This window comes from Miniopterus natalensis, chromosome 7, assembly GCF_054644295.1.
Source record: "Miniopterus natalensis isolate mMinNat1 chromosome 7, mMinNat1.hap1, whole genome shotgun sequence".
Taxonomy (NCBI): domain Eukaryota; kingdom Metazoa; phylum Chordata; class Mammalia; order Chiroptera; family Miniopteridae; genus Miniopterus; species Miniopterus natalensis.
The window spans coordinates 12,386,252-12,412,531 of NC_142087.1; the positions used below are offsets into that span (position 1 = coordinate 12,386,252).

General features: G+C 57.3%; 2 protein-coding genes across 3 annotated transcripts in view; one reads left to right on the forward strand and one right to left on the reverse strand.

Annotated features, from left to right (window-relative positions):
• TRPC4AP (transient receptor potential cation channel subfamily C member 4 associated protein) overlaps nt 1–942 on the forward strand; it is a 59,385-nt gene extending 58,443 nt beyond the window's left edge. For both annotated transcript variants that reach the window (XM_087818769.1, XM_087818770.1), the window contains exon 19: nt 24–942. In XM_087818769.1, coding sequence (XP_087674895.1) covers nt 24–161 — 138 coding nt within the window. In that variant the 3' untranslated portion in view covers nt 162–942. The remainder of the gene's footprint in view (nt 1–23) is intronic.
• A 1,677-nt stretch (nt 943–2,619) lies between these two features.
• On the reverse strand, nt 2,620–24,636 carry MYH7B (myosin heavy chain 7B). Its single transcript, XM_087818771.1, has 35 exons — nt 24,406–24,636; nt 22,767–22,873; nt 22,447–22,590; nt 21,728–21,884; nt 21,510–21,537; nt 20,364–20,460; nt 18,196–18,219; nt 17,949–18,041; nt 17,749–17,812; nt 16,620–16,718; nt 16,020–16,123; nt 15,735–15,873; nt 15,348–15,466; nt 15,116–15,265; nt 14,720–14,890; nt 13,388–13,567; nt 13,170–13,302; nt 13,008–13,084; nt 12,508–12,595; nt 12,209–12,326; nt 10,537–10,660; nt 10,295–10,431; nt 9,270–9,525; nt 8,071–8,313; nt 7,409–7,585; nt 7,157–7,302; nt 6,727–6,817; nt 6,262–6,651; nt 5,016–5,142; nt 4,810–4,928; nt 4,523–4,719; nt 4,031–4,380; nt 3,762–3,886; nt 3,544–3,659; nt 2,620–3,076 (listed from the first exon to the last, which is right to left on the reverse strand). Exons 1-35 carry the CDS (start codon nt 24,494–24,496, stop codon nt 2,650–2,652), a joined length of 5,208 nt encoding a protein of 1,735 aa, XP_087674897.1. The 5' UTR covers nt 24,497–24,636; the 3' UTR covers nt 2,620–2,649.
• Between the last annotated feature and the right edge of the window lie 1,644 nt (nt 24,637–26,280).

Consider the following 26,280-nt stretch of genomic DNA (forward strand, 5'->3'; position numbering starts at 1 on the left):
CCAGCCCCTCTCTCTTTGCCCAGAGCTCCTGCATCAGCTTCTCATACTGGAAAGAGACCGTGTCCATCCTGTTGAACCCAGACCGCCAGTCACCCTCTGCCCTTGTCAGCTACATCGAGGAGCCCTACATGGACATAGACAGGGACTTCACTGAGGAGTGACCTTGGGCCAGGCACTCCTCAGGAGGCTGCTGGGCCAGGGCCAGCGTGGGTGAGCGTGGGTATGAGTGCCGCACGCCCTGCCATGTCTCCACCCCTCCCCTGCCTTCCTGCTGCTCTCTGCCTACCCCAGGTCTTCAGGTACAGGCTTGGTGGGAGAGAGTGTCTAGAAGCCCTTGGCCCCTGGGTCCGAGGGCCCAAGGTCATTGGGGAACCTTAGTTCCTTCGAGATCTCCATGATGAGGACAGGGGCGCTATGCCCACCCCTCCTTCAGAACCTTGGGGCTCTGGCCCACCCAGAGGTAAGGAGACTTAAAAATAGCTCTGTCTGAGCTCTGCCCAGTCTCTTGGCCGTCAGTCCTGGGGTGGGGAGGGAAATATGGGCACCCTCCCCCAATCTGTGAGCCAAGCTTGCCCTGGCCTTTGGACCCAGGCAAAGGCTTCTGAGCCCTGGGCAGGGGTGGGGGACACGAGAGAATGCTGCCTTCCCCAAGCCTGCCCATCTGCCCCTCCCTCGTTTTCCTTCAGCTCCTCTGGTTCTGTTTGCTCATTGGCCGCTGTATTCATCCCAAGGGGTGCCCCAGAAGTGAGGGACCTTTTCCTTCTATCCCTTGGGGCATGGGGTGGCTGTGTCCTGCCCCTGACCCAGGGCAGCATCTCCTACCTGAGCCCAGACACACAGGAGCCTGCCTGGGAACACACCCTTGGCCCCTCCTTGTGTTGCCAATTTATTAACAACAAATAAACCAATTAAATGGAGACTATTAAAGAACTTTATTTTAAATGACTGCCGTGGACCTGACTTCTGTCTATGGGACCATGTGCCGCCCCCCCCCCCCCCAAGCCGGAGAGAATAAGGGAAGCAGCTGGAGCTGCAGACGCGGTTCCAGGTTTATTCCAGGCTCAGCAGGTGAAGAGACAGGTGAGGGCAGACAGCAGGTGTCCCTCTTCAGAGCCCAGGGCTTGGGCGTCACTCCTTGCGCTGAGGGGAGAAGGCTGGCTCAGTGAACTGTACCACCTGCCCCTCCCCCCTTCAGGGGCAGGGTGGTGCCCCAGGCTGTCCTTACCTTGGGGCCCAGGGCGTCCCGAGTCCGTGCCCGCAGCTTGTTGGCCTGGGTTTCTGCCATGTCTGCCCGTTCCTCCGCGTCATCCAGCTCGTGCTGGGCCTTGCGATACTTGGCCAGGTTAGTGTTGGCCTGCTGCTCCTGGGACACAAGCAGGCTGGTTCACCCTTTAGTAACTGAGATGGTCAGTCCGGTCCCACCTCATCGCAGAACGGGTCTGGCTTTTCCTGGTCCTCCACTCTGCTCCCACCACCACTGCCCATGGCCCTTCCACCCCCCTCATCAGTCCCCACAGCAGGAGGAAGGGGTTGAGACACTTCTCAGAGGTATCATGCGCCAGACCTGGACCAGGAGGGGAAAACACATGGGCTCCCTTCAGAGACAGGGCTGGGTCTCATCTCTGCTACTAGAGCTGTGGAACTGTCTCTTCTCGTGGGGACAGCAGGGTCAGGAGCTGGATCAGTGCCCTTCGAGGGATCCTGCCTACACACAGCCAGCACTGGAAGCCAAGGCCCCCAGATGGAGGGAGGCTGGCGACTGCTGACCTCTTGCCTGGGGCAAGCCTTGAAGTTGTGTTGCCACGGGCATCCTGACCTGTCAGTACCAGGCCCCGGGGACCCAGGCCCAGTGTGCTCACCGCCTCCTCAAACTGCCGTTTGTAGCTCTTGACCTTGCTCTGCAGCTTGTCCACCAGGTCCTGCATGCGAGCCAGGTTCTTCCTGTCCTCCTCGGCCTGCGCAGGTAGAGGGGACTCAGGTCTTGCCCGGACTAGCTTTTGGGCCACCCCTTTTGAGGTGGACCTAGTGACCCACCTGGTACGCAAGCTCCTTGACCCGGCGCTCGTGTTTCCGCACCCCCTTGAGGGCCTCCGCATGCTTCTTCTGCTCGGCGTCGAGCTCAGCCTCCAGCTCCCGCACCTGTGAGCAGCCAGGTGGGCCTGATGCCAAGCCTGCCCTCGCGCTGCCCACTGCAGGGGAAGGGACGGGGGACACCTCACGCACCTTGGCCTCCAGCTTCTGCACCTGCTTCTTCCCACCCCGAAGGGCAGCTTGTTCCGCCTCCTCAAGCCGCGCCTGCAGCTCCCGTACCGCCTGCTCCAGTGTTGCCTTCATCCGCTCCAGGTGTGCACTGGTGTCCTGCTCCTTCTTCAGCTCCTCAGCCATCATGGCTGCCTGCTGGGGAGGGGTAGGTGGTCAGGAGCTAAGTGGCCAGAGAAGCCCTTTGGGCTCAGCGCCACCGTCGCTCTGCCGGCCTCACATCGGTGATGGCCTTTTTGGCCTTCTCCTCAGCTTCCCGCCTCTCCTGGGCAGCCTCCTCCACCTCCCCGCTCAGCTGGGCCAGGTCCACCTCTAGCTTCTTCTTCTGGTTCAGGAGGCCTGTGTTCTGGGAGGAAGCAGAGCCTCAGAGGCGGCCATCGGGCAGCCACCCTACCCATGCCTGTGCATTGCTGTCCCCACCTGTGAATGCAGGAGGTTGAGGCGTTCGGTGGCCTCCAGCAGCTCCTGCTCTGCAAGCCTCCGGCTGCGCTCGCCCTGCTCCAGGGCAGCCCGAAGCTCCTCCAGCTCTGTCGCCAGCAGCGTGCCCCGGCGCTCCAGGGCCTGGGCCTGCTCCCGGAGCTCAGCTGCCAGCCGCTGCTCCTCGTCCCGCCCTGCCTGCTCCTCCTTGAGTTGGGCCTGCAGCAGCCGGGTGGCCGCCTGTGCCTCCGTGGCCTGGCGAGTGGCATGGCCCAGCTGCAGCTCCAGGTCATTGAGGTCACCTTCCATCTTCTTCTTGAGCCGCAGTGCCTCGTTGCGGGCCCGGGTCTCTGCGTCCAGGGAGGCCTGCAGGGACTCTACCGCCCGCTGGTGGTTGCGCCTGTGGGAGAGTGGAAGGTAGTGGGTGTCTTGGCCATAGAAAAGCAGGTAGGCACAGCACCTCACCTGCTCTTACAAGTGCCCAAGGAATGCTGGAGACATGAAGCCATTTGGGGATTAAGTAACTCATCCCCCCCCTAGTGACTTCCTGTTCCCATCAGAGCAAGTTCACAGACAAGAGTGAGGCTCTGGAGCAGACAGGTGTTGACTGAACTCCGGCTCTATCCTGACTGTGTCCCTTGGGCAAGTCCTGTAGGCTCCGAGATTCACCTCCAGACTGGACAATAATCCTGACCTGAAAAAGCTGAGTGGAAGGGGCAACCGTGTTCCTGACACTGCACAGCAGGGCTCAGCAAATACTGCTTTCCTTCTTTTCTCACACTCAGGTGGCTGGGATGGGAGGGGCTGTTAGCCCTGGAAGGACAGATAGACCCTGGTGGTAGGTGGGGATGGCCCTGGCCCCCATACCTCAGGTTAGTGCACTCCTCCTCTTTCTCTGCCAGCTTCCGGTCCACTTCCGCCTTGACCTGGGATAGCTCCAGCTGGATCCGCAGGGTCTTGGTCTCCTCCAGCTCCAGGGCCCCCTGGGGTGCAGAGTAGGCAGTGTGGGCCCGGGGGCCCTGAGTGTCTTAAGGGAGCAGGGCGGCAGTGGGTCAGTACCCACCCCACCCCTGGCCAGCCCTGACCTCAGCCTCCTCCAGTGCAGCTTGGAGCTCGCTCTTCTCGCCTTCCAGGGCCTTCTTGGCTTTCTCCAGTTCCTGGATGCTCTTCCCACTGAGGCCGACATGGTCTGTGAGGTCACTGATCTCCTCTGCAAAGTGAATAAGGCACTAAGGGGCCACCTCATAGCTCATGCTCCAACCCAGACCACATCATTCACCCCTAGTTCAGGGCGACTGGTCCAGGTGCTCCCAACGACCCCAGTGCAGCTCTTGGACCCTGGGCTGGGTCGTACCCTGTAGGTTCTTGTTCTCCCGCCTGAGTGTCTCCAGGGCCTCGAGAGCCTCCTCATGGCTGTGCCGCAGCCGAAAGAGCTCAGTGCCCAGGCTGCGGGCCTCCCTCTGGGCCGCCTCCAGCTCCCGTTGAGTCTCTGCCTCCTGCCGCCTCCGCTCCTCTAGTGCCCGCTCCAAGTGCCGCTGCTTCTTGTCCAGCGCGGCAGCTGCTGAGGTTGCCCGCTCCAGCTCCAGGGTCACGTCCTCCGACTCTGTCTGCAGCCGCAGCTTGGCCTTCTCCAGCGATGAGCACTTGGCATGTGCGGCCTCTACTCCCTCCTCTGCCTCCTGCAGCCTCAGGGCCAGCTTCTTTCTAGGCCATGGGAGGAGACAGGGTCTGGACCGGGTGGCAGAGCAAGACTGGCAGAAGCATGGCCCCCATACCTCCCCTCTCCCCATCAGGGCTGAAGCACGGTCGCCCTGTGTGGCAACGGCTTGGCCAGCAAGGTTCTCACTTGGCCTCCTCCAGCTCCTCGGTCCTCTGGATGGCGTCGGCCTCGTACTTGCTCCTCCACTGGGCCACCTCGGCATTGGCCTTGGACAGCAGCCGCTGCAGCTCGGCCTGGGCCTCGGCCTCCTCCTCGTGCTGCTCCCGCAGGAGGTCGCAGTCGTGCCGCAGAGCCTGCACAGCGTGGGCCAGCGCGCTCTTGGCCTGCGGGGACCCCTGTGACCTCAGCATCGGCTGGCCCAGTGGCCCTGATGCCCACACTGCCCTCTTCGTGGCAGCCAGTGACCAGCCCACCTTGCTCTCCTCCTCCAGCTGCCTCCGCAGTTCCTCCAGGCTCTGGGTGGCCGAGGCCTTCCCACGGCTCAGCTGGCTAATCAGAGACTCCTTCTCCTCCAGCAGGCGGCTCAGCTCCCCTGCAGGCCAAGGGGTGAATCGGCGAGTCAGGCCGTGAGGGGCAGCCCTGAGGCCCTGGGGTGGCCCATCGGAGCCCCTGGCCTCACCGTTCTCGGTTTGCAGACGTCCACGCTGGGTGCTTGCGTCCGCCAGCTGCCGTTGCAGCTCCTCCACCTTGACCTTGGCCTCACTCAGCTGATCCTCATAGGTCCGGCACAGCTTCTCTGCATTGGCCTGAGACCCAGGGTCAGAGGTCAGGACAAGTTTGTGAATCAGAGGGCAGGATCTACAGCTGCCAGTCAGACTGGACCTGGGATGGGGAACTAGAAGGCTAGACATAGGCCCAGGAATCAAAGAGAACAGTGCCCCAAGTTCAGGGTCAGAGATTGTACTGCTGGGCTAGTGCTTAAAAGATGGACATCAGAAGTGAGAAGGCTGGCCCTGGCCAGGTAGCTGAGTTGGTCAGGGCATCGTCCTGATACACAAAGGTGGTGGGTTCGATCCCTGGTCAGGGCACATAGGAGAACCAACCAATGATGCATAAATAAGTGGAGCAACAAATCAATGTTTCTCTCTCCGCCCCCCTTCCTCTCTCTAAAAATAAATAAATTTTTTTTTTAAATGTGAGAAGGCTAGACTAGTCCTGAAGCCAGTGGGTCAGGATGAATTTAGGATACTAAAGTCTGAAGTCAGGGACAGTGGTCAGAGTCCAGCTCTCAGAATTAGATGGTACCAAGGTCAAGGGTCAAGGTTGGGTGCTAGACTCAGAACAGAAACAGAGCCAAGACAGTTAGGTCACAGTTCACAGGTCAAGGGCTGAGAAGTTAGAATTAGTTGCTGGGTCGAAAATGACCTGGAGGCCTGGCCGGATGTGGCTCGGGTTGAGCGTCTCGGTTGTGGCTCCTGGGAGATCGCGGTTCAATTCCGAGTCAGGGCGCATGCCCAGGTTGCGGGCTCAATTCCCAGTGGGGGGGCATGCAGGAGGCAGCCAATCAATGACTCTCTCATCACTGATGTTTCTATCCCTCTCTCCCTCTCCCTTCCTCTCTCTGAAGTCAATAAAGATATATTGAAAAAACCCAAAAACACCTGGAGTCAGGTCATTGAGTTTCGGAGTCAGGGTTTGAGGTCAGGACTAGAGTGGGGCTGGAGTTAAATGCCAGGTGAATCGGTCAGGGGCCAGGCAGGATCTACTGGGTCAAGACTAGTGTGGGGTCAGTATTGGCATGGGGTGGCCAGGGTTCAGCAGTTGGAGGCAGATTTGGTCTAGTCAGGATGGCTATGGGATCAGAGCTAGGGGTCAGGTGAGGATGCTGAAGGCGGGTCTGGAAGGATCTGGAAGGAGACAGACACCTTGCCACGGGCCAGGGTCTCCACACTGGCTCCCAGGTCATCCACCTCCATGCGGAGCTCACTCTTTTCTTTTTCCAGCTTCTGCCGCACCCGCTGCAGACTATCCACCTGCTCGCCCAGCTCAGCCGTGCTATCTGCCTGCTTGCGCCGCAGGGCGGCCACGGTGGCCTCGTGCCGCAGCGCTGCCTCCTCCAGTTCCCGCCGCAGCCGCCCCAGCTCAGCCTCGCGCTTGCGGCAGCCCTCTCGCTGCCCAGCAGACGCGCCGCCAGCCTCCTCCAGCCGCTCGCTCAGCTCCTCCAGCTCCCGGGCTGCCTCGGCCCTCTGCTTCTCCACTCGGGCCCGGGCTGCCCGCTCGGCCTCCAGCTCCTCTTCCAGCTCCTCTGCCCGAGCCTGGGGCAGGGGGAGGCAGCTGTCTCCTCTGTGAGCCTATCACACCGGTCCCCACCCACCCTGCCCCCCACGCACCTGCAGCTCCTTGATCTTCTTCTGCAGCTGCGCCCCGAGGAGCTGCTCATCCTCCACCCGCAGGTTCAGCTGACTCAACTCGGAGTCCTTCCTGGAGCCCACAGCAGAGCATGAGCCTGCCCTGGTCCTGATTTCCATCAACCTGCCGGGGGGTCCCCAACCCCCCACACATACCCTGCACCCAAAGCAGCCCTAGGTGACCTCACCCCTGCCTTCCCTCTCAAGCCCTAGCCTGAGAGCCTGGCCAGGGCCCTTGTCCAGGGAGGGCAGGACACTCTCCCCACCACCTGGTGACCCCCATCTCAACCCTCCATGTGCAACCTCAGCAGTCATGTGGAACTGACTAGAGTCCAGAGGGAGCGGGAAGCAGGTGCAGGCTCAGGGGGCCCCTGCCGGCCGGGGGTAGGTCTGCTGCCCACCCCACACCTACTTCTTGAGCTTCTCCTCCAGCTGCTGCTTGTCCTGGGCAGCGTCTGTCACCGACTCCTGCGTCAGCTTCAGGTCACCTTCGAGCTTGCGCTTGGCCCGTTCTGTGTCCATGCGCAGCTTCTTCTCCTGCTCCAGGGAGCACTCCAGCTGTGCAGTGGGGTGGGGCAGACCCGCTCAGCCACCGGGCACAGCCAGGAACCCTCCCCGTATTCCCGGTACCACCACTCGGCCCTCTGATGTGGCCCTGACTCACGTCTTCCACCTGCTGCTCCAGCCGGAGCTTGGCCTTGGCCAGGGCGCTCACACGGTCCTCCTCGGCCTGCAGGTCACCCAGGACCTGCTGGTGGGCCTCCTGCAGTGCCTTCTTCTCCTTGGTCAGCCTAGCCACCGACTCGTCCAGTGCCGCCATCTCCTCCGTCAGATTCTTCACCTGGTCCAAGGCCAGCGTCACAATGGGGATGTCCCTCCCACACTCTGGTCTGAGCAGCCACCCCTTCCAGTGAGCAAGCAAGTCCCTTCACCCGGAGCCTCATTTTTTCATCCTTAAGGGATGACAGTACCATCCTCCCTGAGTGAACGACACGGGCTGTTGAAAGGGTTCAATGACAGAGGGCGTGCGAAGGCGCCTGGGGGGTGCAGGGCTGGGGAGATGGGGTTCCTGCCCTCAAGGAGCTTGCAGTCCAGGATGGATGACAATGCCTAGCGTTTCCTGAGCACCTACTGCCTGCTGGGCCCTGTGAGCGCTAGCGAAGACTAGTTACACACTGAACCCTCACCCACCCCAGTGGGGTAGGTACTGCGATTAACCCCACGTGACGGAGGAGGAAACAGGCCCACAGAGAAGTGACCTGCCCAGGGCTCCGCAGCAGGGGCCTGGCAGAAGCAGGAGGGGCGCTGGCAGCCGCCTGGCCCCACCTTGTTCTCAGTGGCCTGCTTCTCCTTCTCGGCCTTAGCCAGCGTCAGCTCCAGGTCGTCGATGTCCTTCTTGAGTTCCGTGCACTCATCCTCCAGCTTGCGCCTGCGGGCAGCCAGCTCGGCGTTCACCTCCTCCTCATCCTCCAGCCGCTCACTCAGCTCCTTCACCTTCCCCTCAAGCTGCACCTTGGACTTGATCAGCAGGTGGCAGCGCTCCTCAGCATCTGCCAAGTTGTCCTGCTCCTAGAGGGGCACAGAAGGTGAGGCAGGCCGGGCAAGCCAGCCAAGGGGCCGGGCTGGGCCCTGGGGAAGCAGCATGTTTGCCCGCGTCAAGGCCAGACTCAGCTGGGGCCGGGGACCAAGGAGTGCCTGTGCGCCGCTCTTGGCCCTGAAGGGGCTCAGGCGGGATGAGGGCCTGGGTGGAAGGATGGGCAGGGGCAGAAGTGACACCTCCAAGAGGGGAACGTTCGGCTGGGGACAGCCCAGAGTGAGGCCCAAATGAGGGCTCTAGGAGAGAAGCACTGGCCTGAGGCCTGAGGAGGTGGGGTGGGGACCAGTGGGCGTCCAAGTCCCTGCACAGCCGTGGGGTGCCAGGTCCTCTTCCACCTCACTGTTTCCTCACTGTGCCAGGCGGCCTCACTGCCAGGGGCCTAATGTCGTCCTGCACCAGCAGGTGAGCTTTGTGACCACAGGCCCATCTCTGACTTCCCCACAATGTATCTCCAGAGCTAGCCTGGCACGCAGGTGACACGAAGTATTTGCTGAAGGACAGACGGTGCTGTGGGCCTGGGGGGATTCAGGACCCTTGATCCCTGCCCTCTGGTTGTTACTGTTACCTGCCACCTGGGTTCCCATGGCCCTTTACTAGAGAGGGGAGTAAGGAGGGGAGAACTGGGGAGATACGGCTCCACTGCAGATGTAGCAGGAAGCCAAGGTAAGGTGGCACAGGGGTGGGTGGACAGGATGTGGGGACAGATAGCCTGTGGCTGGGAAGGCTGGCGATGTAGGAGGCTGAGCGTGGGCACAAGCCCACAGCTTCACCTTGTGGCACCTCTGGAGTAGGAAGATAGATCCAGGTAAGGCCTGGGCACCTGGCCCACACCAGGTCTGCCCTGGCCGGGGGTCTGGGGCTAACTGTGGGTGCCAGGGGGTAGCAGATCACTGAGGAGAACCCTCCCCCCTTCTGCTCCTCCACTCACTGCCTGCAGCTGCAGGGCCAGGTCATTCTTTTCCTGGGTGATGCTGACGTGTGTCTCCTCCAGCTCCTGTCGCTTGGCCTCCGCAGTTGCCAGTGCCCCTCGCAGCCCCCGTAGCTCTGCCCGCAGGGCCGCCAGCTCCTCCTCGGCCTGTGCTGAGCGCAGCAGCGGCTTCATCTTAAAAAAGAGCTTCATCCATGACCAATTCTTGACGGCATTGAAGGCCCGGATGTTCCACTGGATGGTGAACAGGGCATCCCTGGGGACGGGCAGTAAGAGGTGATCAGAGGCTGAGTGCTGTTCCCTTCACAGTAACAGCCCTGATGTTCCCTGAGCACCTTCCCAGGGCCACGCTCTTCAGGGTATGAGCTTCCTTAATGCTCTCAAACACCCTCCCAAGTAGGTCCTAATGCCTCTGCTTTACAGGTGAGGTTGAGGGAGAGGCCCTAGGTCACACAGGTATGCCTCCAGGGACAGGGCTCATGGGCCTCGAATGTCATGGTGGCCCTTGCATGTGTTCCAAAGATACCAGGAGTGGCGAAGCCACTGGGTTCTGGGATCAGACCGCCTGGGCTCACATCCCCACCTCCTCCCTTTCCACTGCTGGCCAGCTGTGACAGGACAGTGCTGACTCAGACACCCCCTCTGCTGAATGGAGATAATAACCATATGCATGTCTTAGGACCATCCCATCCTTTACACGAGATAACGCACATAAATTCCCCTTCCTGGCACTTAAGAGTCTTGGAAAACACGAGATGCCATTATAAACACTCTGGGCCACACACTGGGATGGCCTGGAGTGGAAAGATCAGTGCTTTACCCTGACTTTTGAGGTGAGGAAATGGAAACTGGGGGGTTGAGGGGCACAAAACAGAACCTTGCCCCTCAGAGACACCCCAACTAACTATAGGGGTAATCTGACCCACAGGATAGTATGACAGGGCTCAAAGAGCCTGGTGGTTCCCTGAGCCAGGGGACAGTGGTCCCACCACAACCTCTGTCCTCTACCCCCGTCCCACACCCACCTGCCTCCAAGCAGGCGCTGGTACTCGAGGCGCATGAGGCGGCCCCGGCTCCGCGCCTGCAGCAAAGTCAGAACCTTGGCCAGACGCTGGTCACGAAGCTCCTCCAGGATGCCTAGAAGCCCAGCCTTGAAGAACACCTGGGTGGGGTGGGGCAACAGGTATAACCTCCAACCACCAGCATGTCTCCTGTCCAGTATGACCACCCATGCATGGGGTCAGCCCTCACTCCTGTGTGCCCTGACCTTGGTGTGGCCAAACTGGTACTGGGTGTGGTCGATGTCCAAGGAGCCTAGCAGCTTCTCTGTGGCCTTCCTGCTGTCCATGAAGGTGTCATCAGGGATGGCACTGGGGTTCAGGATGCGGTACCTGGGACAGCAGGGAAAGGCTGGTGAGGAGGGGGCTGGGCAGGGAGCCAAGGACTAAGGAGGCTGGTGCGGGGAATGGGGGAGTATTTGATGCTGGAGCAGAGGCTTCAGGGGACACACATGAACAAGCTGGCAGGGGAAGCATCGCAACACTAGGGGGTGGGTGTGTTCTTCCGAAAACCCTCGGGTTGTGTTTAAATATATTCAGTAGTTCGGTTCTTTAGAAGCTGCAGTGCTTACAAAAGACTTGCAGCACTTTTATAATTTTTTTAAGGAGCTGATATAGTATAGCATATCTCAAACCAGAGGAATATTTGGTAGAGAATTCTAACCAACAAGTGGACACTCTTGCATGTGTGCACAGGGCTGTGCACCTCAGGTTGGCTGTGGCCACACTGAAAGAAAAACCCTAGGAACACAAAAGGCCCCACACTAGGGACTGACAAGGAAAGCAGGCACCTGGCGATGGGGTATTTCACAGGACATCGCTACACGTTCATCCAAAGCCACAGAATGTATGACCAAGAGAGACCCCGAGTGTCAGCTGTGGACTCGAGGTGGTGACGATGAGTCGTGTAGGTTCGGCAGTGGTAACAAATGTGTACGGGGTTAGGGAGAATATGGGAAATTTCTGTACTTACCTCTTAATTTTGCTATGAACCTAAAACTGCTCTAAAAAATAAAGTTTTAATTTTACAAAAAGGGTGATGATACAGATTTATCCCTGTTGATAAGGAACAATCTCTAAGACGTACGGTGACGTGAAAAAACAAACTCAGGCGTGTGTGTCTGTGTGCGCACACGTGCAGTATTTGTATGAACATACATGTATAATGGTCAGCCTGGATGACCAGTTACTTCCGGAAGAGGAGGGAGCTTAGGCTGCTAGTTGCCTGACAAAACCAAACTGATAAAGGGCGGGGAGGAGCCAACTGTACTGACTGAGTGCTCACGAGGGGCCAGGCGTGATGTAGGGCCTAGTCCATGTGAACGGTCATTCGGTTCCCACATCTGCCCCAGCTCTGCCTGCCCCCAGCTCCGACTAACAACTCCAGTCTCGCCCACGACTTCTCCTCTAGGACATCCACTGGAGACATTTCAAATCTGACGTGTTCAAAGTAGAGCTCAATTCACTATCTCCCCAATCCCCCAAAATCAAAAACCCTGTTTTGGTATCTCAGTAAATCTATCACCAACTCCCCAGCTGCTCAGCCAAACCCCTGGAAGTCCCCCTTGTCTTCTCTCTTATTCTGTATCCAATTCATCAGCAAGGCCTGTTGGCTGCACCTCGAGTTTCCCCCAAGCCTGCCTGTTACTCCCTGCAGCTGGCCCCCAGGTCTCAGCCACCACCATCTCCCACTGGGACTCTTGCTCAGCCCCCTGCCCCAGTCCCAGTGCATGCCCCTCCGTGATGGGAACTGTATTTGGCTCTAAAATGTACCCTCCTCACCCCCGCAGGCTGCTGCCTCAGCCCGGGTGGAGGACAAGGGGGAAGGTGGCTGTGTAGGGGGAGCTGGGGGAGCCAGGGCTGGAGTAGGGAGACACCCACCGTTGCCGGAAGTCGGCATAGAGCAGCCTGTTGGGGAATCCTTGGCGGCAGATCCGGATACCCTCCAGGACCCCATTGCAGCGCAGCTGGTGTAGCACCAAGAAGGCATCCATGACCCCTGGACGGGTGGGAGTTAAAGGAAAAGGTCAGAGGTCAATGGACACACCCTCATGCCTGGAAAAAAGACCAATAGTCCATAATTGGGCATCTGGGGAAGGGGAAGATCCAGCTTCTAGTCCACCCTGGCCCCTTTCTCCAAAGTTCCCCCACTACCACCCACCCAGCCCCAGGGTGACTACCTGGGGTCTTATTCTCATTGGGGACAATGCAACGGACAAAGTGGGGCTGTGTGGCCCGCAGGTTGGTCATCAACTTGTTGAGGTTCTCCTGGAGGCGGGGAGAGGTGAGAAGGCACACAGGGCAGAGAAGCAGAATTGGAAACCTCAGTGGGTCAGCGCGCTAAGGACTGGGGGCAGGCGCCTCCACCTGCCTCCACACAGCTGTCCTTTCACACTTTTCTGTGACCCGCTGCCCTCTTCTGCTCCACTGTGTCCCTGTCACCAAGGTCTTCATTCCCCACCCAATCCCCCGCAGGCTCCCACTCCCCCCCCCAAACCCTGCCCAGGCAGCGAGGGGACGGGAAGCAGCACAGACTTGCTGTGATGTTCACGTGGAGAGGAGTTAAACATCACTGCAAGTCTTAACGGCCTCCCGCCCAGGGTGCAGGGGGCAGAGCGGGGCGAGAACCGGGCTGGAGGCCACGGGGTGAGGCCTGCATGGGGCCCAGGCTGGGCCTCACCTTGTGCAGCTGGGACACCGTCTGGAAGGATGCTGCCTTTTTACGCTTCTCTTTCACACCAGACTTTGGGGGCTCCGCTAGGAGAGGCATGGGACCAGTCACTCCAGGGACGTCGCTCTGTGAGTCCCCTACAGAATGGCAATGTAGTCCCTCAGTACTCACTGGAGCAGGAGCCTGCATAGTTCTCGTAGAGGGTAGCCAAGAGCTTGTTCTGTGACTTTTGGAAGATGGGGACCACAGTCTCATTCAGTGGATCCTTGTTTTTCTCCAGCCAGCCCACGATGCTGTAAGGCACCTGGCAGAGATCAGACGGGTGCTGAGTCAAGGTGGAGAAGCCTGGGGGAAGGTAGTCAAGAGCTGGGGTTCCAATAGGCACCTACCACACCCGCATAGTGGACCACCTCAAAGTGGGCCTGGTATTTGCGCTTCTTGTCAGGCCTTGGCTGCTGGAAATTGGGAGACTTCCCTGCGTGGTTATCATAGAGCTTGGCCCGGAAGCTGGCGTCGGAGGCCTTGGGGAACATGCACTCCTCCTCCAGGATGGACAGGATGCCCAGGGGCTGCGGATGGGGAGCAAGCTTGAAGGGCTGCCACTGTGCCAGGCCATCCTCCCGCAGCACCTCTTTCTGGGAACCTTCCCAAATGCCCCCACCTCAGCCACCTGCTCAGAGACCAGAGGGACAGAGACCAGACCCGCACCCAGGAGCCCCGTCTTCTAAGACAGGAAGAAAAATTTGTACCTTGGCCTTGGCCCTCTTCTGCACAGTTAGCAGCTCTGAGTTGTTCTCTTTGCTTATGAGAATTGTGCAAACTCAAACTGGCACCTCTCTACCCATCAGCCCCAGCTCAATGATCTCATACACACTCACACAGGTACAGTCAAAAAGTTCAAATTTTGGCTTCCTCACTTACTAGCTGTGGGGTCCTTAGACCTCCCTAAGCCTCAATTTCCTAACCTGCAAAATGAGAGAATAAATAATTTATGCTGCTTTAACAACAAACAAACACCCAAAACCAAAAAATAACTGTCTACCACTAAATAAATGTCCAATGGGAGATTCCAGATATGCATTGTCTGAAACCCATCTGCTGTGTGAACTATTGTGGCTCTTCAATAGCGTTCAATGTTCAAAATACATTTTCAAAGAAAAAGAGAAGTGAGTCTGTGTCTGTGAGTGAAAACAAGGCCCAGGATACAGGGCTTGGAGGAAACGAACCAAAGTGCCAGGATTCTGGTTGTGTGAAGATTGGGGGAAACATTTTTTCCCGTCACTTCTCACTCTTCTAATTTTCTTTGGTTTTCCTTTCTCCTGTTCTTTGCACAATGGGGAGATATATGTAATGTTTCACAATCAAACAAATAAGCAAGCACACCCTTCACCCCACATCCAGGGCAGTTCTGAGGGCCCAGTGAAATCGTGGCTGCAACAGGGCCTTGTGAGTGCAAAACTGTGTCCACCCACGAGGGGCTGCTGTTGACAGAGCTGGGATGCACTCGCACACTCTCGTTGCTCACACACTCACCACCATGCTTTCACACGGCCTCCAGCACACATTCCCACTCCCACTCATGGCATGTACAGAGACACGGTCACAACCATATACACGCACAAGCTCACTTCAATGCACAATCACACACTTACACGCACACTTGCACGCGCTCGCTCACCGCACCCACGCCCTCTCCCTGCAGTGAGCTTGCAGGGCTCCACCTTCTCGATGAGGTCGATGCAGGGCTGCAGGTCCAGGCCAAAGTCGATGAAGACCCAGTCGATGCCCTCCCGCTTATACTCCTCCTGCTCCAGCACGAACATGTGCTGGTTGAAGAACTGTTGCAGCTTCTCGTTGGTGAAGTTGATGCACAGTTGCTCAAAGCTGTTGAACTGCAGAGAGAGAAAAGAAGGAAAGAAATAAATTTTAAAACACAAAAACTGCAGAGAGGTGCGGGCTCAGCAGGCCTCCTTGCAGATGGGGGACGGAGGCCCAGGGCAGAACAGGGATGTGCCTGAGTTCACCCCAACCCCAGGCAGAAGCCCAGAGCTTCTGCACCCACCCACCCATGGTCCTGAACCCTGGAGAGCACAGCCTGGGGTGTGGGCTGTTGTCACCTCAAAGATCTCAAAACCAGCGATGTCCAGGACCCCGATGAAGAACTGCCGGGGCAGCTTCGTGTCCAGTGTCTGGTTGATCCGCGACACCAGCCACCGGAACAGCCGATCATAGGTGGCCTTGGCCAGAGCCCCCACGGCAAACACGACCTGGAGGGATGGGTATGCTGGGCCGGGACCCGGCAAGGGGGGACCCTGCCCCCAGGCGGGCCCTGGCCTGTGAGCAGCTCACCTGCTCCACGCTCTGGCCCTTGATCACGTACTCATTCCCCACACGCACTCGGGGGTGCAGAAGGCCTTTGAGGAGGTCCCCACTGTTGACTCCCATCAGGTAGGCGGCCTTGTCGGCACCTGGCAGGGCACATGGGTGGGGTGAAGGGGAGGAAGTCAAGAATTTAAGCGCCTGGGGGCTCAACTGGCCTCAGCCTGGCATGAGGACAGGGAGGTTAGGAGGGGTCAAGCTCAGGGTCTACAAATTGTACAGCTCAGGAAGGTGAGGGTCGGGTGTTGAGAAGCCAGGGTTATAATCGGGGCCAGTTAGGACCGAGGTCCAAGGTTGTGGACAGCGTTAGGGTCAGTGGTTATGAACAAGCCTTTGGGATCAGGGCTGGGCCCTCACTCTCAGTGCCATCGGCCTCAGCCTGCTCCTCCCGCTGCTTCTGCTTGAACTTCATGTTGCCGAAGTGCAGGAGGGCACCTACGATCTTGTAGCAGGCGCACTTCTCATCCACACTGAAGCCCAGGATGTCCATGGCATGCTGCAGTGGGAACGGTGGGACCAGAGAAGTCTGGGCTCCTCCAGGGTCCAGCCAAGCTAAGTGCCTTGAAACTGCTCCCTGATCCCTACCCAGCCCCACGCAGCCCACACTGCAGGCGCCCCGCTCTGCTCCCACCCCAGACATACATCAGTGGCCATGAGCTCTTCCCCATCATCCATGTTGTCCACGGTGATGACGCCCTGGCTGCAGAAGTGGTAGTCGTAGGGATTCATAGACAGAAGCAGCATGTCTGGGGAACACGGGAGAGAGGGTGGGTCCGGCAGTGTTCACCTGGCTCTCCTCCTACCCCCATCCCAGCATGGTAGGTCCTGGGAGAGTCCCTATGTCTTACGCATCCCCCCACCGTTGCTCACGCCACCCCTCTGGCCCAGACCCTGTGCTGGGGCACAGCGAGGACCAGGCTCTGCCCTCAAGGGGCTTACAAGAGAGTGGAGCTGGGCCTAGACAGAGCCATTGATCCTTCTTGGTGCTGGGTAGGGTCTCTAATCTCAGGAGAGCAAGAGGGACAACTTTGCAGAGGAGTGGCACTACAGGGTCAGTTTCCTGCGTGAGAGAGGGCTCAGCAATAACCAAAAGTCCTGGGAAGGGAGTGGGGGAACAGAAGGGGCTCAGAGGAAAGACTGGATGTCACAGACCCCAGAAGAGTAAGGGAATAGACATCCCAGGGCCTGGAGAGATGGGGACAGGCAGTCTCTGTGCTCCACGCCATCCACCCGGGCCCTCACCCTGCAGCTCTGGCTTCTTGCCCGAGAGGATCTGGTAGTACACGTGGTAGCCACGCTCCCCGGGCAGCTGGAAGATCACCCGCGACTTCTCCAGGAGATCTGGGAGAAACAGCAGCGCTGGCCTACTGGCCTCTGCACCTCCCCAGAGCGATTGCCCCAATAGAGCTGAAGGGGCAGGGCAGAGGCGTGGGTGAGGGGCAGGGGTGTGTGTGTGGAGGGACTGCTGCACGTATCTGCACATACTAAAGTGTGTCTCTCTGTCTGTGCACATCACAGTGTGGGAATGTGTGCGCGTTTGTCTATATGCCGTGTGTAATTGTGTGGGTTTGTGAATGTGGGTGTCTGTGGGGGGTCTTCATTTGTCCACTCTTTCACCTATGCTTTCATTCCTTCACCCACAACTGTACTCCTTTCCTCCCGAGGTGCTGGAGTACCAGCGTGTGTGTGGAGCAGAGCCCTGGTGTGTCTGATGTGTCGGTCGGGGTATGAATTACGATGTGCCCTGCCCATCACCATATATCTGTGCTTATCCATCAGGATCTGGCCATGAATCCCAAGGTGGGCAGCATGCAGTGTGAGGCCCCTCTGTGCATGTGGCCAGGGCACCCCTCTGTGCAGCTGGGCTGGGTAAGGGGTGATGGGCAACAATCCCCGACAGCCGTTAGGAGGGGCTTCCAGGAAGAATGGGGACTTGATGTGTAGAGATAATAAGGCTGGGTCAGGAGGGGCACCAGTCCACCCTGCTAGGGCCAGAGAAATGACGTGTGGGGTAAGAGCTCAATCATAAAGAGCATGACTAGCCAAATAAGGATTTGGGTCTCCATCTTAAGGTGATAAGATCTAGGAAAGATTCCTAAGCAGGAACACAATGGGGTCAGATTAGTATCCATGAAAAGGTCATTCTGGCTGGAAGGTCAAGCAGAGGAATGCAGGCTGGGAGGCCACACGGAGGCTGGTGGAATATTCCAGGTGGAAGTGAGGTGGCCTGAGCTGCGCAGTCGCCAGGGGATGGAGAGAAGTGCCTGAAACAGGCGGGAGCCCCAAGGACTTGATGGATGCTCAGTCAGAACAGAAAGACTCTGGCCAAGGCCTCTGTCCCTGTCCCATCGGGCCCCTTGCCCAGACTCACAGCTGTCAATATCCGAAGATGCCAGCTTCCCAGAGGGCCCGAAGTGAATGCGGATGAACTTGCCCTGTGGGCAGAGGCGCAGGCCCAGTCAGAGGGCCCAGTCGGTGCTGCCCATCAGCCAAGGCTCCCACCACCTCACGTCTCCCTGCTGCTGATCTTGTCCCACCCACCCACCCACTTTTCCCGCTGTGGCCACTCACAAAGCGAGACGAGTTGTCATTCCTCAGGGTCTTGGCATTACCAAAAGCCTCCATAGCGGGGTTGGCCTCAATGATTTGGTCCTCGAGGGTACCCTGGCAGGGTGAGGGGTGCTCACTGACTGGGACACCAGAGCAGCCGTCCCAGGTATCAGCCCATCCCAGACAACCTCTGGTTGGGAAGGGGCAGGCAGGGTTCCCAGGACCCCATAATTGTTAATTGTCCCACTCACACTGGCTCCATACTTACCCCAGTCTTTGTTGCCAGAAATTGCTGGGGGAGAAGGAAGACAATGTTAGAGGGTGTGAGGTCTCACCAGGCGGGGGGGGGGGGGGGGGGGGGGGGGCGGGGGGGGCAGTGGTTAGCAGGACAATGAATGTTAGCCCTCTCCCCCCACCCCAGGCCTCACCCTCCCAGGGCTGTTATAAGGAGAACTGCTAGAAAGTAGGAGCAAGCATGGCAGGGGGCTGAGTCTGGGGGATTCTTCGTTTGCAGCCATCCCTTCCTGTTGCGTCTCTGGCCTCTTTCATATCCCTTCATTTCCCACACTCCAGGAAGTGGCCCCCGCCCCAAGCCCTGGAGGTTCCTGTCTAAATTCTAATCCCCTTCAGAGGCCAGCTCAAGTGCCCCCTCCTCTAGGAAGGTCCCTGATGCTCTATGGCTGGAAGAGATCTTTCTTTCGTCTGAACCTTCTTACCCTCACCCCCCTCTGTGAGCCTTCTGCACACCGCTCCTTTGTATTGTGATGATTAGGCACACCTTCATGGCACAATTAATTTGTACTCTTACTATTATTTAAAATGGCCCTGCCAGGTGCCTACTCTTACCCTACTTTGCAATGAGGAAACGAAGGCTCAGAGCAGGGAAGTGACCTAGTCAAATCCACATAGTAAGTGGGGTGCAGAGCAGGCCCTGAGCCCAGGCATCTGCCTCCCACCACCCCTACCGCCACCCACGTGTCTCACCTAGAGGGACTTACTGAAGTGAGAGGTCCCCCCCACTGCCCTCTCCTGGCCCATCCTTGTCTTCCCTCCATTTTCCTTTCCTTCTCCTGCCTGCCCTGGATCCTAGCAATCTGGGGGCACTGTAAAGGGAGAAAGGAAGAATGGATTCTAAAGTGGCCAGTGCCATGCCTCCAGGGAGCCCAAGACTTAAACAATCCCCCCACAGATATTGTTAGGGGGACAGGGGCAGGAGGGAAATGGTAGGAGCCTGTCCCCTGGGCTCCGCTCCATATAATCTCAGCCAAAGCTTTGGAATAGGGCTCTCTCTGACAAAAGTGGTCAAATTTGGGGCCAAGGGGTGGGGAGGTTGATAAGGCTTTTAAGTTCCAGCACCCACAGCCCTCCCCACTCCCCACTCCTACTCGATGAGGACTCCTCTCTGAGCAGAAGCCTCCCTGCCCCTTCCCGGCTAGCCCTGGCCTCTTCCTACCCACCATGCCTGTCACAGGACCAAGCCCCAACTTTCTGCAGCATCCTCACATGGGGTTTGGAAGATGGGGTGGGGAGAGGAAGGAGGAAAGAGTACCCAAAAGTCAACAGCAAAAACAAAACAACAAAAACAACCACCACCACAACAACAAAACACAAAAACAAAACAAAACTGAAATAAAAATCAAAAACCAAGAAAATCAAATGGGGAAAAGAAAAAGAAAAAAAAAGAAAAAAAGAAAAAACTTAAAGGGGTTGAAAAGAAAAAAGAAAAATGCCCCAGAGTAAAGCAAGGCTCAGCAGGACCGGGAGTGGGGGCTGCGGGGCCTCGGGCTCTGGAAAGAAGAGGCAGCCCACTTTGGGGGTGGGTTAGGGGAGGCGGCGTACACAGAGATCTAAACCACTGGCCTGGGGGTTAGGAGTAGATATTGTACCTCAAAAACAAAAGCAAAACAAAGCACTGGCCCCCCATTGTTTCAGAAATTTTCAAAAACCATACAGAAATCAGGGGGTGCAAAACTGCCCCACCCTTGCTGTTGAGAATGCCTAGTGCCTTTGGCTCTGGCTAAACACTGCTAAGCCTGCTTGTCTGACTGACAGCAGGTAACACTCTTTGATGCGTGAAAACCAAGTAAACAATCACTTCTTAGCAGAAGCGGCCTGTCTGGTAAACTCTCTCAAAATATGAAGGTCACAATGAGGGGAAACTACATCAGGACTTTAGGGGGAGCGATGTGGTTCCACCCCTGTTACAGGTGGGGACGCTGAGACAGCCTGCACTGGGTGGCACACTGTGGCACAGACGGCCAAAGTCTCTCTGGTCAAGCCTTGCTCAGGCCAGAGTCCCCCACCAGGGTGGAAGGCTCAGGCAGGGCTGGATGCTCTGGAGAATCAAAAAAGAAAAAAGGAAAAAAAAAGAGAAAGAAACAAAAAGAAAAACAGTGAAAAGCAGTGGCGAGCGGCGCCCACGTGGGCGAGTCTTACGGCCTTCTTGCCCGGCCCGTCTCCCAGGGCAGCGACGATGGCAAAGTACTGAATGACCCGCTTGGTGTTAACGGTCTTACCGGCCCCCGACTCTCCGCTTGGACGACACAAACATAAGTCACCAATGCCCACCTGGCCACTCCAATTCCTCCAGCCCCACAGTGCCCCTGCCCCGTAAGCAGGGCCTCTCTGCCCTCCCCCAACCCAGCTCCCAAGTTAGGACCCTCAACTAAAAAAAAAACAACCCCCTCCAGGAGTGGATCAGCCCTCAGAGGTGTTATTTACAAAGCAAACCAGTGTAGATCACCCCTGTGGGGTGAGAACACACTTAATGTTTACTAAGTACAGGTTTACTAAGTACAAATTTAGTGCCAGGCACTGGGCCAAGTGCTTTCCCTGTATTGGCTCATTTAAGCCTCAGAAACCCTATAAGGCAGGCACCATCATCACCCCCATTTTAGGCATAAGGAAATGGGGCTGGGAGAAGTTATGTGACTGTCCCTGCTGTGTGCCAGGCATGTACATTAACTTGCTGACTCCTTATAGCTCTGCATGGTAGGTGGGTAGGGTTGTTCTGCTTTTACTGATGAGACTCAGAGGCCAAAGGACATCAGCAGGAGGAAGTGAGCACAGGACTTGAACCCAGGTCTTTCTGGTTTCAAAGGCCTTGCTCTTAGTCACGAGGCTGCACATACACACTCACTTGTGCACAGTGTGCGTGCTGGCTTGGCTGGACGTGAACTTGGCGGGGAAGAATTCTATCACTTTCCCATGGAGGCAGACAAAGGGTCAGGAATAAGACCCCGAGCTAAGGAGAGGGTAAGAAGGAGGAAAGGGAAAGGGACCCTCCACCCCCCTTGAGCCAGAATCAGGACTCCCAAGAGATCAAGGTGGGAGAAGACCCAGGCCTTAGGGAGAGGGGGTATCAGGGTGGTGGTCCCTGTGGTGCTTGGGTAGCCCTCCCAGCTCACTATCCATAAACATGTCTACCCAGCATGGGGGCAGAGGACATGCTCTAATTTAGCTTCAGGTGGTACAAGTCTTGCCCTAAGCACTTTAGAATCAACCCTGGGAGATGATTTTGGTTCCACTCCCTTTCTGCCAGGGGCCGGCATTCCCACCCCATCCCCAGAGCCCCACACTTACGTGATGAGCATGGACTGGTTTTCCCGGTCTGGAGGAAAGGGAAGGAGATACAGAAGTTAGCCAAGGTGAGGGCGGGCCCCAGGTGGCGCAGGCTGGGTGTCCCTGGCACCGGGCGCCCCTCCGCCAACGAGAGCCCGGGATGGGAGGGCCAGGCAGGGCGCGCGGGCGGCGGCCCGGAGCTGGGGGGCCCAGGGGAGGGAGAGGAGCCCCCAGCTTACTGCGCAGCATGTCGTTGTAGGCGTTGTCGGCCACCGCGTAGATGTGCGGCGGGGCCTCCGCGCGGCGCTTGCCCTTGTAGGCGGCCACCACGGAGGGCGTGTAGACCGGGAGCCACTTGTAGGGGTTGATGGTGACGCAGAAGAGGCCCGAATAAGTCTGAGGAGAAGGCGTACAGGTGGGTTGTTGGAGGCCAAGTTCCCACTCCCAGGCCCCAGCCCTCACAAAACCGTGACCCGCGCAGTGTCCCCAGCGAGCCACTTACCCGCGCCGCGCGACACCCCTGTGGCTGCCCGAGCCGCAGCCGCCCCGCTCCCGCCCACAACCCACGCGCCCATCCCAGCGCCCCCCTGCGGAGCCTCGAGCCTCGCCCCGAGGCTGAAGCTCCGCGCTGCACTCCAGAGCCCGCACCCAGCCCCAGCCCCAGCCCCAGCCCATGGCCCCACCTCGATAACCCCACCTCTATGGCCCCTCAATAACCCCACCTCTATGGCCCCACCTGGAGAGCCCCACTTCTATAGCCCCACCCCTATAACCCCACCTCTATGGCCCCACCTGGATAGTCCCACCTCTATGGCCCCACCTCTATAGCCCCACCTCTAGTCCCGCCCCACTGTACACAGCCCCCCCCTCTCCACAGTCCTGTCCCCACTGCGCTGTGGCTCTTCCTCTAGCCCCGGCCCCACTGCTACGACCCCGCCCCAACCAACTCCTGGCTCACGTAGATCATCCAGCGAGCATAGCGCTGGCGCAGGTTGTGCAGCACTGAGGCCTCGTTGAGGTGCGTCATCATGGCCATGTCCTCCAGCAAGTCGAAGCGGGGCGGGTTCATGGGCTGCAGCTCTGCTTCCCGCACCATCAGCACCTGCCAGGGAGGCCGTATAGGGGAGTGGCCGGCAGGCAGGTACCCACTGACCTCCGCCTCTCACCCTCCCACATTCCCAGACCCCCTTCATACAGAGCGCGGGCTGGGAGCTGCACCCCGGGGGGGGGGGGGTAGGTAGGTAGACGAGCTAACACGGGGAAAAGGGGCAGCCAAACCTTCTGGTCTTTGGTCTCCACGTTGACTCTGCCCCCGGTAGCCTCCGACTTAACCTCAGCCTCCACATAGGCCTCCTGTTCATCAGGTACCCAGACCCGCTTCTTCCCTGGGTTGAGGGGAGAGTATTGGGGCTTTGACAGCGGCGAGGCGCACCCAGGGGCTGGGCAGCTGGGGTTCCCAAGCCATGGCCATAGACGCGAACCCCTCCCAGTATCCCCTCTGTCAGGATACAGGAAAACCCAGAGTAGATCCTTCCTGACTGAGGCTCCTGTCAGGGCAAAGCTAGGAGGGTCTCTAAAGACCTTCTCAGGGGATTCCCTGACTGGGGTAACAATCCTTCACAGCCCTGATTATACACTCAGGCTCAGATTCCTGCTTCTGCCATACGTACCCTGTGACCTCAGGAAAATCCCTCATTCTCTCTGCGCCTGTTCCCTCAATGGCAAAATATTGCGGGTGTCTCCTGAGGTCCCATGTGGAGCAGCCCTCAATGTCAGGCACATCATTCTCGGGGGGATTCCTTGGCCTTCATTTCGCTGAAGACTCAAACCCGGGTCTCTGAACCCTGTGTTTTGTATACCTTCCTGCCTGGCCAGCTGGCCCCAGAACTTCAGGGAGCCCATAGGTCATGGTGATTGAAGGCAGGACTCAGGCTGCAGACTACCAGGTTCTGTTCCTTGTCCTGCCACTTACTAGCCAAGTGCTTTAGTCAGGACCAGCTACATAACTTGCAGGCTCCAGTGTTAAAGTGCAGACCCCCTGTTAACAAAAATTATTAAAGCCTGGCCAGTGTGGCTCAGTTGGCTGGGGACTGTCCTGTACACGGAAAGGGTGCCAGTTTGATTCCTGGTCAGGGCACATGCCTGGGTTTTGGGCTAGATCCCAGGTAGAGGGTGTGCAGGAGGCAGCCCATGGATGTTTCTCTCTCACATTGATGTTTCTCTCGTTCCCTCTCCCTTCCTCTCTCTCTAAAAATCAATAAAAATAATTTTTTAAAATTATTAAAAATTTCAAGATGGTGATAGGAGTGTTAAGTCAAACATGAAGTCTTCTGAGGGTAGTGCCCTTTGCAGATGCAGAGATGGCACACCCATGAAGCTGGTCCTGGCCCTGGTCCCCACCTCCCCAGGTTGAGATCCTGCATGGAAGGTCATCTGCTCTGGGCCTGGCACACAATAAGCACTTGATACACATTGCCTATTGTTATTATTGTCCTATGAACAAACCCGGTCATAAATAGTAGTCTTTATTCCTGTCCATAGTAAACAGAGGCTTTGGCTCTATGGAAAGCACTAAAAATAACTCCAGCACAGGTTTTTTGGACATGTGGAAGCAGCCTGCACCCACACCAAACACTCTCACCTCAGAGGCCCCAGGCTCTAGCCACAGACTGCAGCTCTGGGAGGCAGATGGTATTGTCCCATTTTACAGAGGAGCAAACTGAGGCTTGCTCACAAGCACAGTGATGTACACAGAACTTAACCTCAGGACCCCAGACTCTGAGGGAAAGGTCCAGGGTTAAAGCTGTCAGGCCAGAGTGAGTGCTCCTTCAGCCCCGAGCTCAGTGTCACCCTCCCCACTCCTGGTCTAAGTCCATAAAGACTTGTCTATGGTGGTGCCCTCTCCGCCTTCACTTACCATCCCATGGGACAGTGTGCACCTTCATCATCTCCTGGTAGCCCTGGCGGAGGTAGCGGGCAGACTCCCCGAGTTCACTCACATCCATCATGGTGGTAGCACTGAGAGGTGGAGGCTGAGGGACTAAGAATCTTGGAGGTTTCAGGTGGTCCAAAGCAGCAGGCACTGGAAGGTGGCAGTGATAGAGGAACTGAGGGACCAGGGGCCCCAAACTGGGGCATGATCCAACAATCCACAAGACCTAGGTGATTCCCTGGGGCTCCTCATCTCAGCCTCCCTGGTGAGCCCCCAATACACACACACACACACACGCACACATTCACACTCACACACACACTCAAACGCTAGAGCATCCTCTCCCAGAGATATGGACAGACATTCATACCAACCCATAAGCACCCTCACCCACTGGCCCACCTGTCCCTCCTTCAGCTCCAACCCCAGCCCTGATCACCCACCTCAGTACCATGGTGAGGTCTGGAAGCTGGGCTCCCCCTTTTATTGCTGCTGTCAAGGTCAGCGCGGAGGAGAGCTATGTCAGCAATCTCCACGTGTCACAGCCCCCCCAGCCTGGCCACAGGACACAAAAGTCAAATTCCCTTTTATCTCCACCAGCACAGCCCCTGGGCTATTTTTACCCCATTGTCAGGGGAGCACAAAGGCTGGAGAGAGACACTCCACTGAGAGACAGGGATACTGGGATTCAGAGACTGACACAGGGCAGGGACAAAGCAGTGAGAGATTTGGAAAACTGAGGGGCTTTGGGAGCAAAACTGAGTCACAGGGAGTATAATACACCCAGAAAAAGACCCACAACCTCAGAATGGAGAGCAAGGAGACCCGAAGAGGGGGAACCACAGAATGCCTTCTGGGACTATTTAATCCAACTTTCTTTATACATCCAGGGAAACTGAGGCCCAGAGAAAGGAAGGCACTGGCCAAATTTCACAGATAAGCAGTGTCAGAAACCAGGTCAAGTGAGACATCCCTCTCCAAGCACCTGGATGCCGTCTCTTTTCCTGACTTCTAGCCCCATCTCTCTGGAGGCTCCTGGGGAAATTACACATAGAGAAAACCAGACATGGGACGACAAACATAAAGGAATGCTTCAGCTGAAGAGAAAGGAAATCGAGGAAATTTAGACCAATTAGGAGCCCCTTCATACTCTGACATTCAAGATTCACAGGAAGCCTACTTCCCACTCTGAGCCCCCTTCCACACCCTACTTTCAACAGGGGTTGGGGGTGCTGGCACTTAGCCTGATATGGGCTTTGGAATGTGTCAGGGCACTTCCAGGCTCTCCTGTCCATCATCCCATTCAGGCCCTGGTGACACCACAGAATTTTAGAGTCAGACAATCAAAGGATCCAGGAACCTTAGACATTGGACACCTAGACACTGGACACACACTGGACAGAGGCCCAGAGCCAGGATTATAGGCAGACGTCAGGCTGAACTCACACAGAGAAGTCCTCTACACCAATGGGCTACCAGTTCCAAATACACACACGTATCTATATTCCACACAGAAATAATTTCAAAGATACATTTTCAACCATATATAGTTCAAAACAGGCAAAACTAGCATATGATGATAAAAATGGAAGAGTGGCCCTTTGAGGGAGGGTAATGACTGCAGGGGGTGCAGAAGTAGCCTCTGGAACGCAGGAAATGCTCTGTACTGAGCTGAGTGGTGGTTACACAGGTGTATTCATTCTGTAAAACTAATCGAGCTGTATGCTTAAGATGAACTTTACTGTACGTAAACTGGTACAAATACATGGCATATTTGGCAATATCTATCAATACTACAAATGCCCAGACCCTTTCAGGAATTCATCCTACAGATGTTTCCCTGTGTTATGAAATGATACA

Coding starts and splice junctions, on each gene's coding strand:
- MYH7B (XM_087818771.1), bottom strand. CDS start 24,496: ATGATGGATGTGAGTGAACTCGGGGAGTCTGCCCGCTACCTCCGCCAG. Junction 8,314..9,269: donor TGGCCCTGCAGCTGCAGGCA/GTGAGTGGAGGA, acceptor GTGCCCCTCTAG/GAGCAGGACAACTTGGCAGA. Junction 7,586..8,070: donor AGCAGGCCACTGAGAACAAG/GTGGGGCCAGGC, acceptor GCCTTGGACCAG/GTGAAGAATCTGACGGAGGA.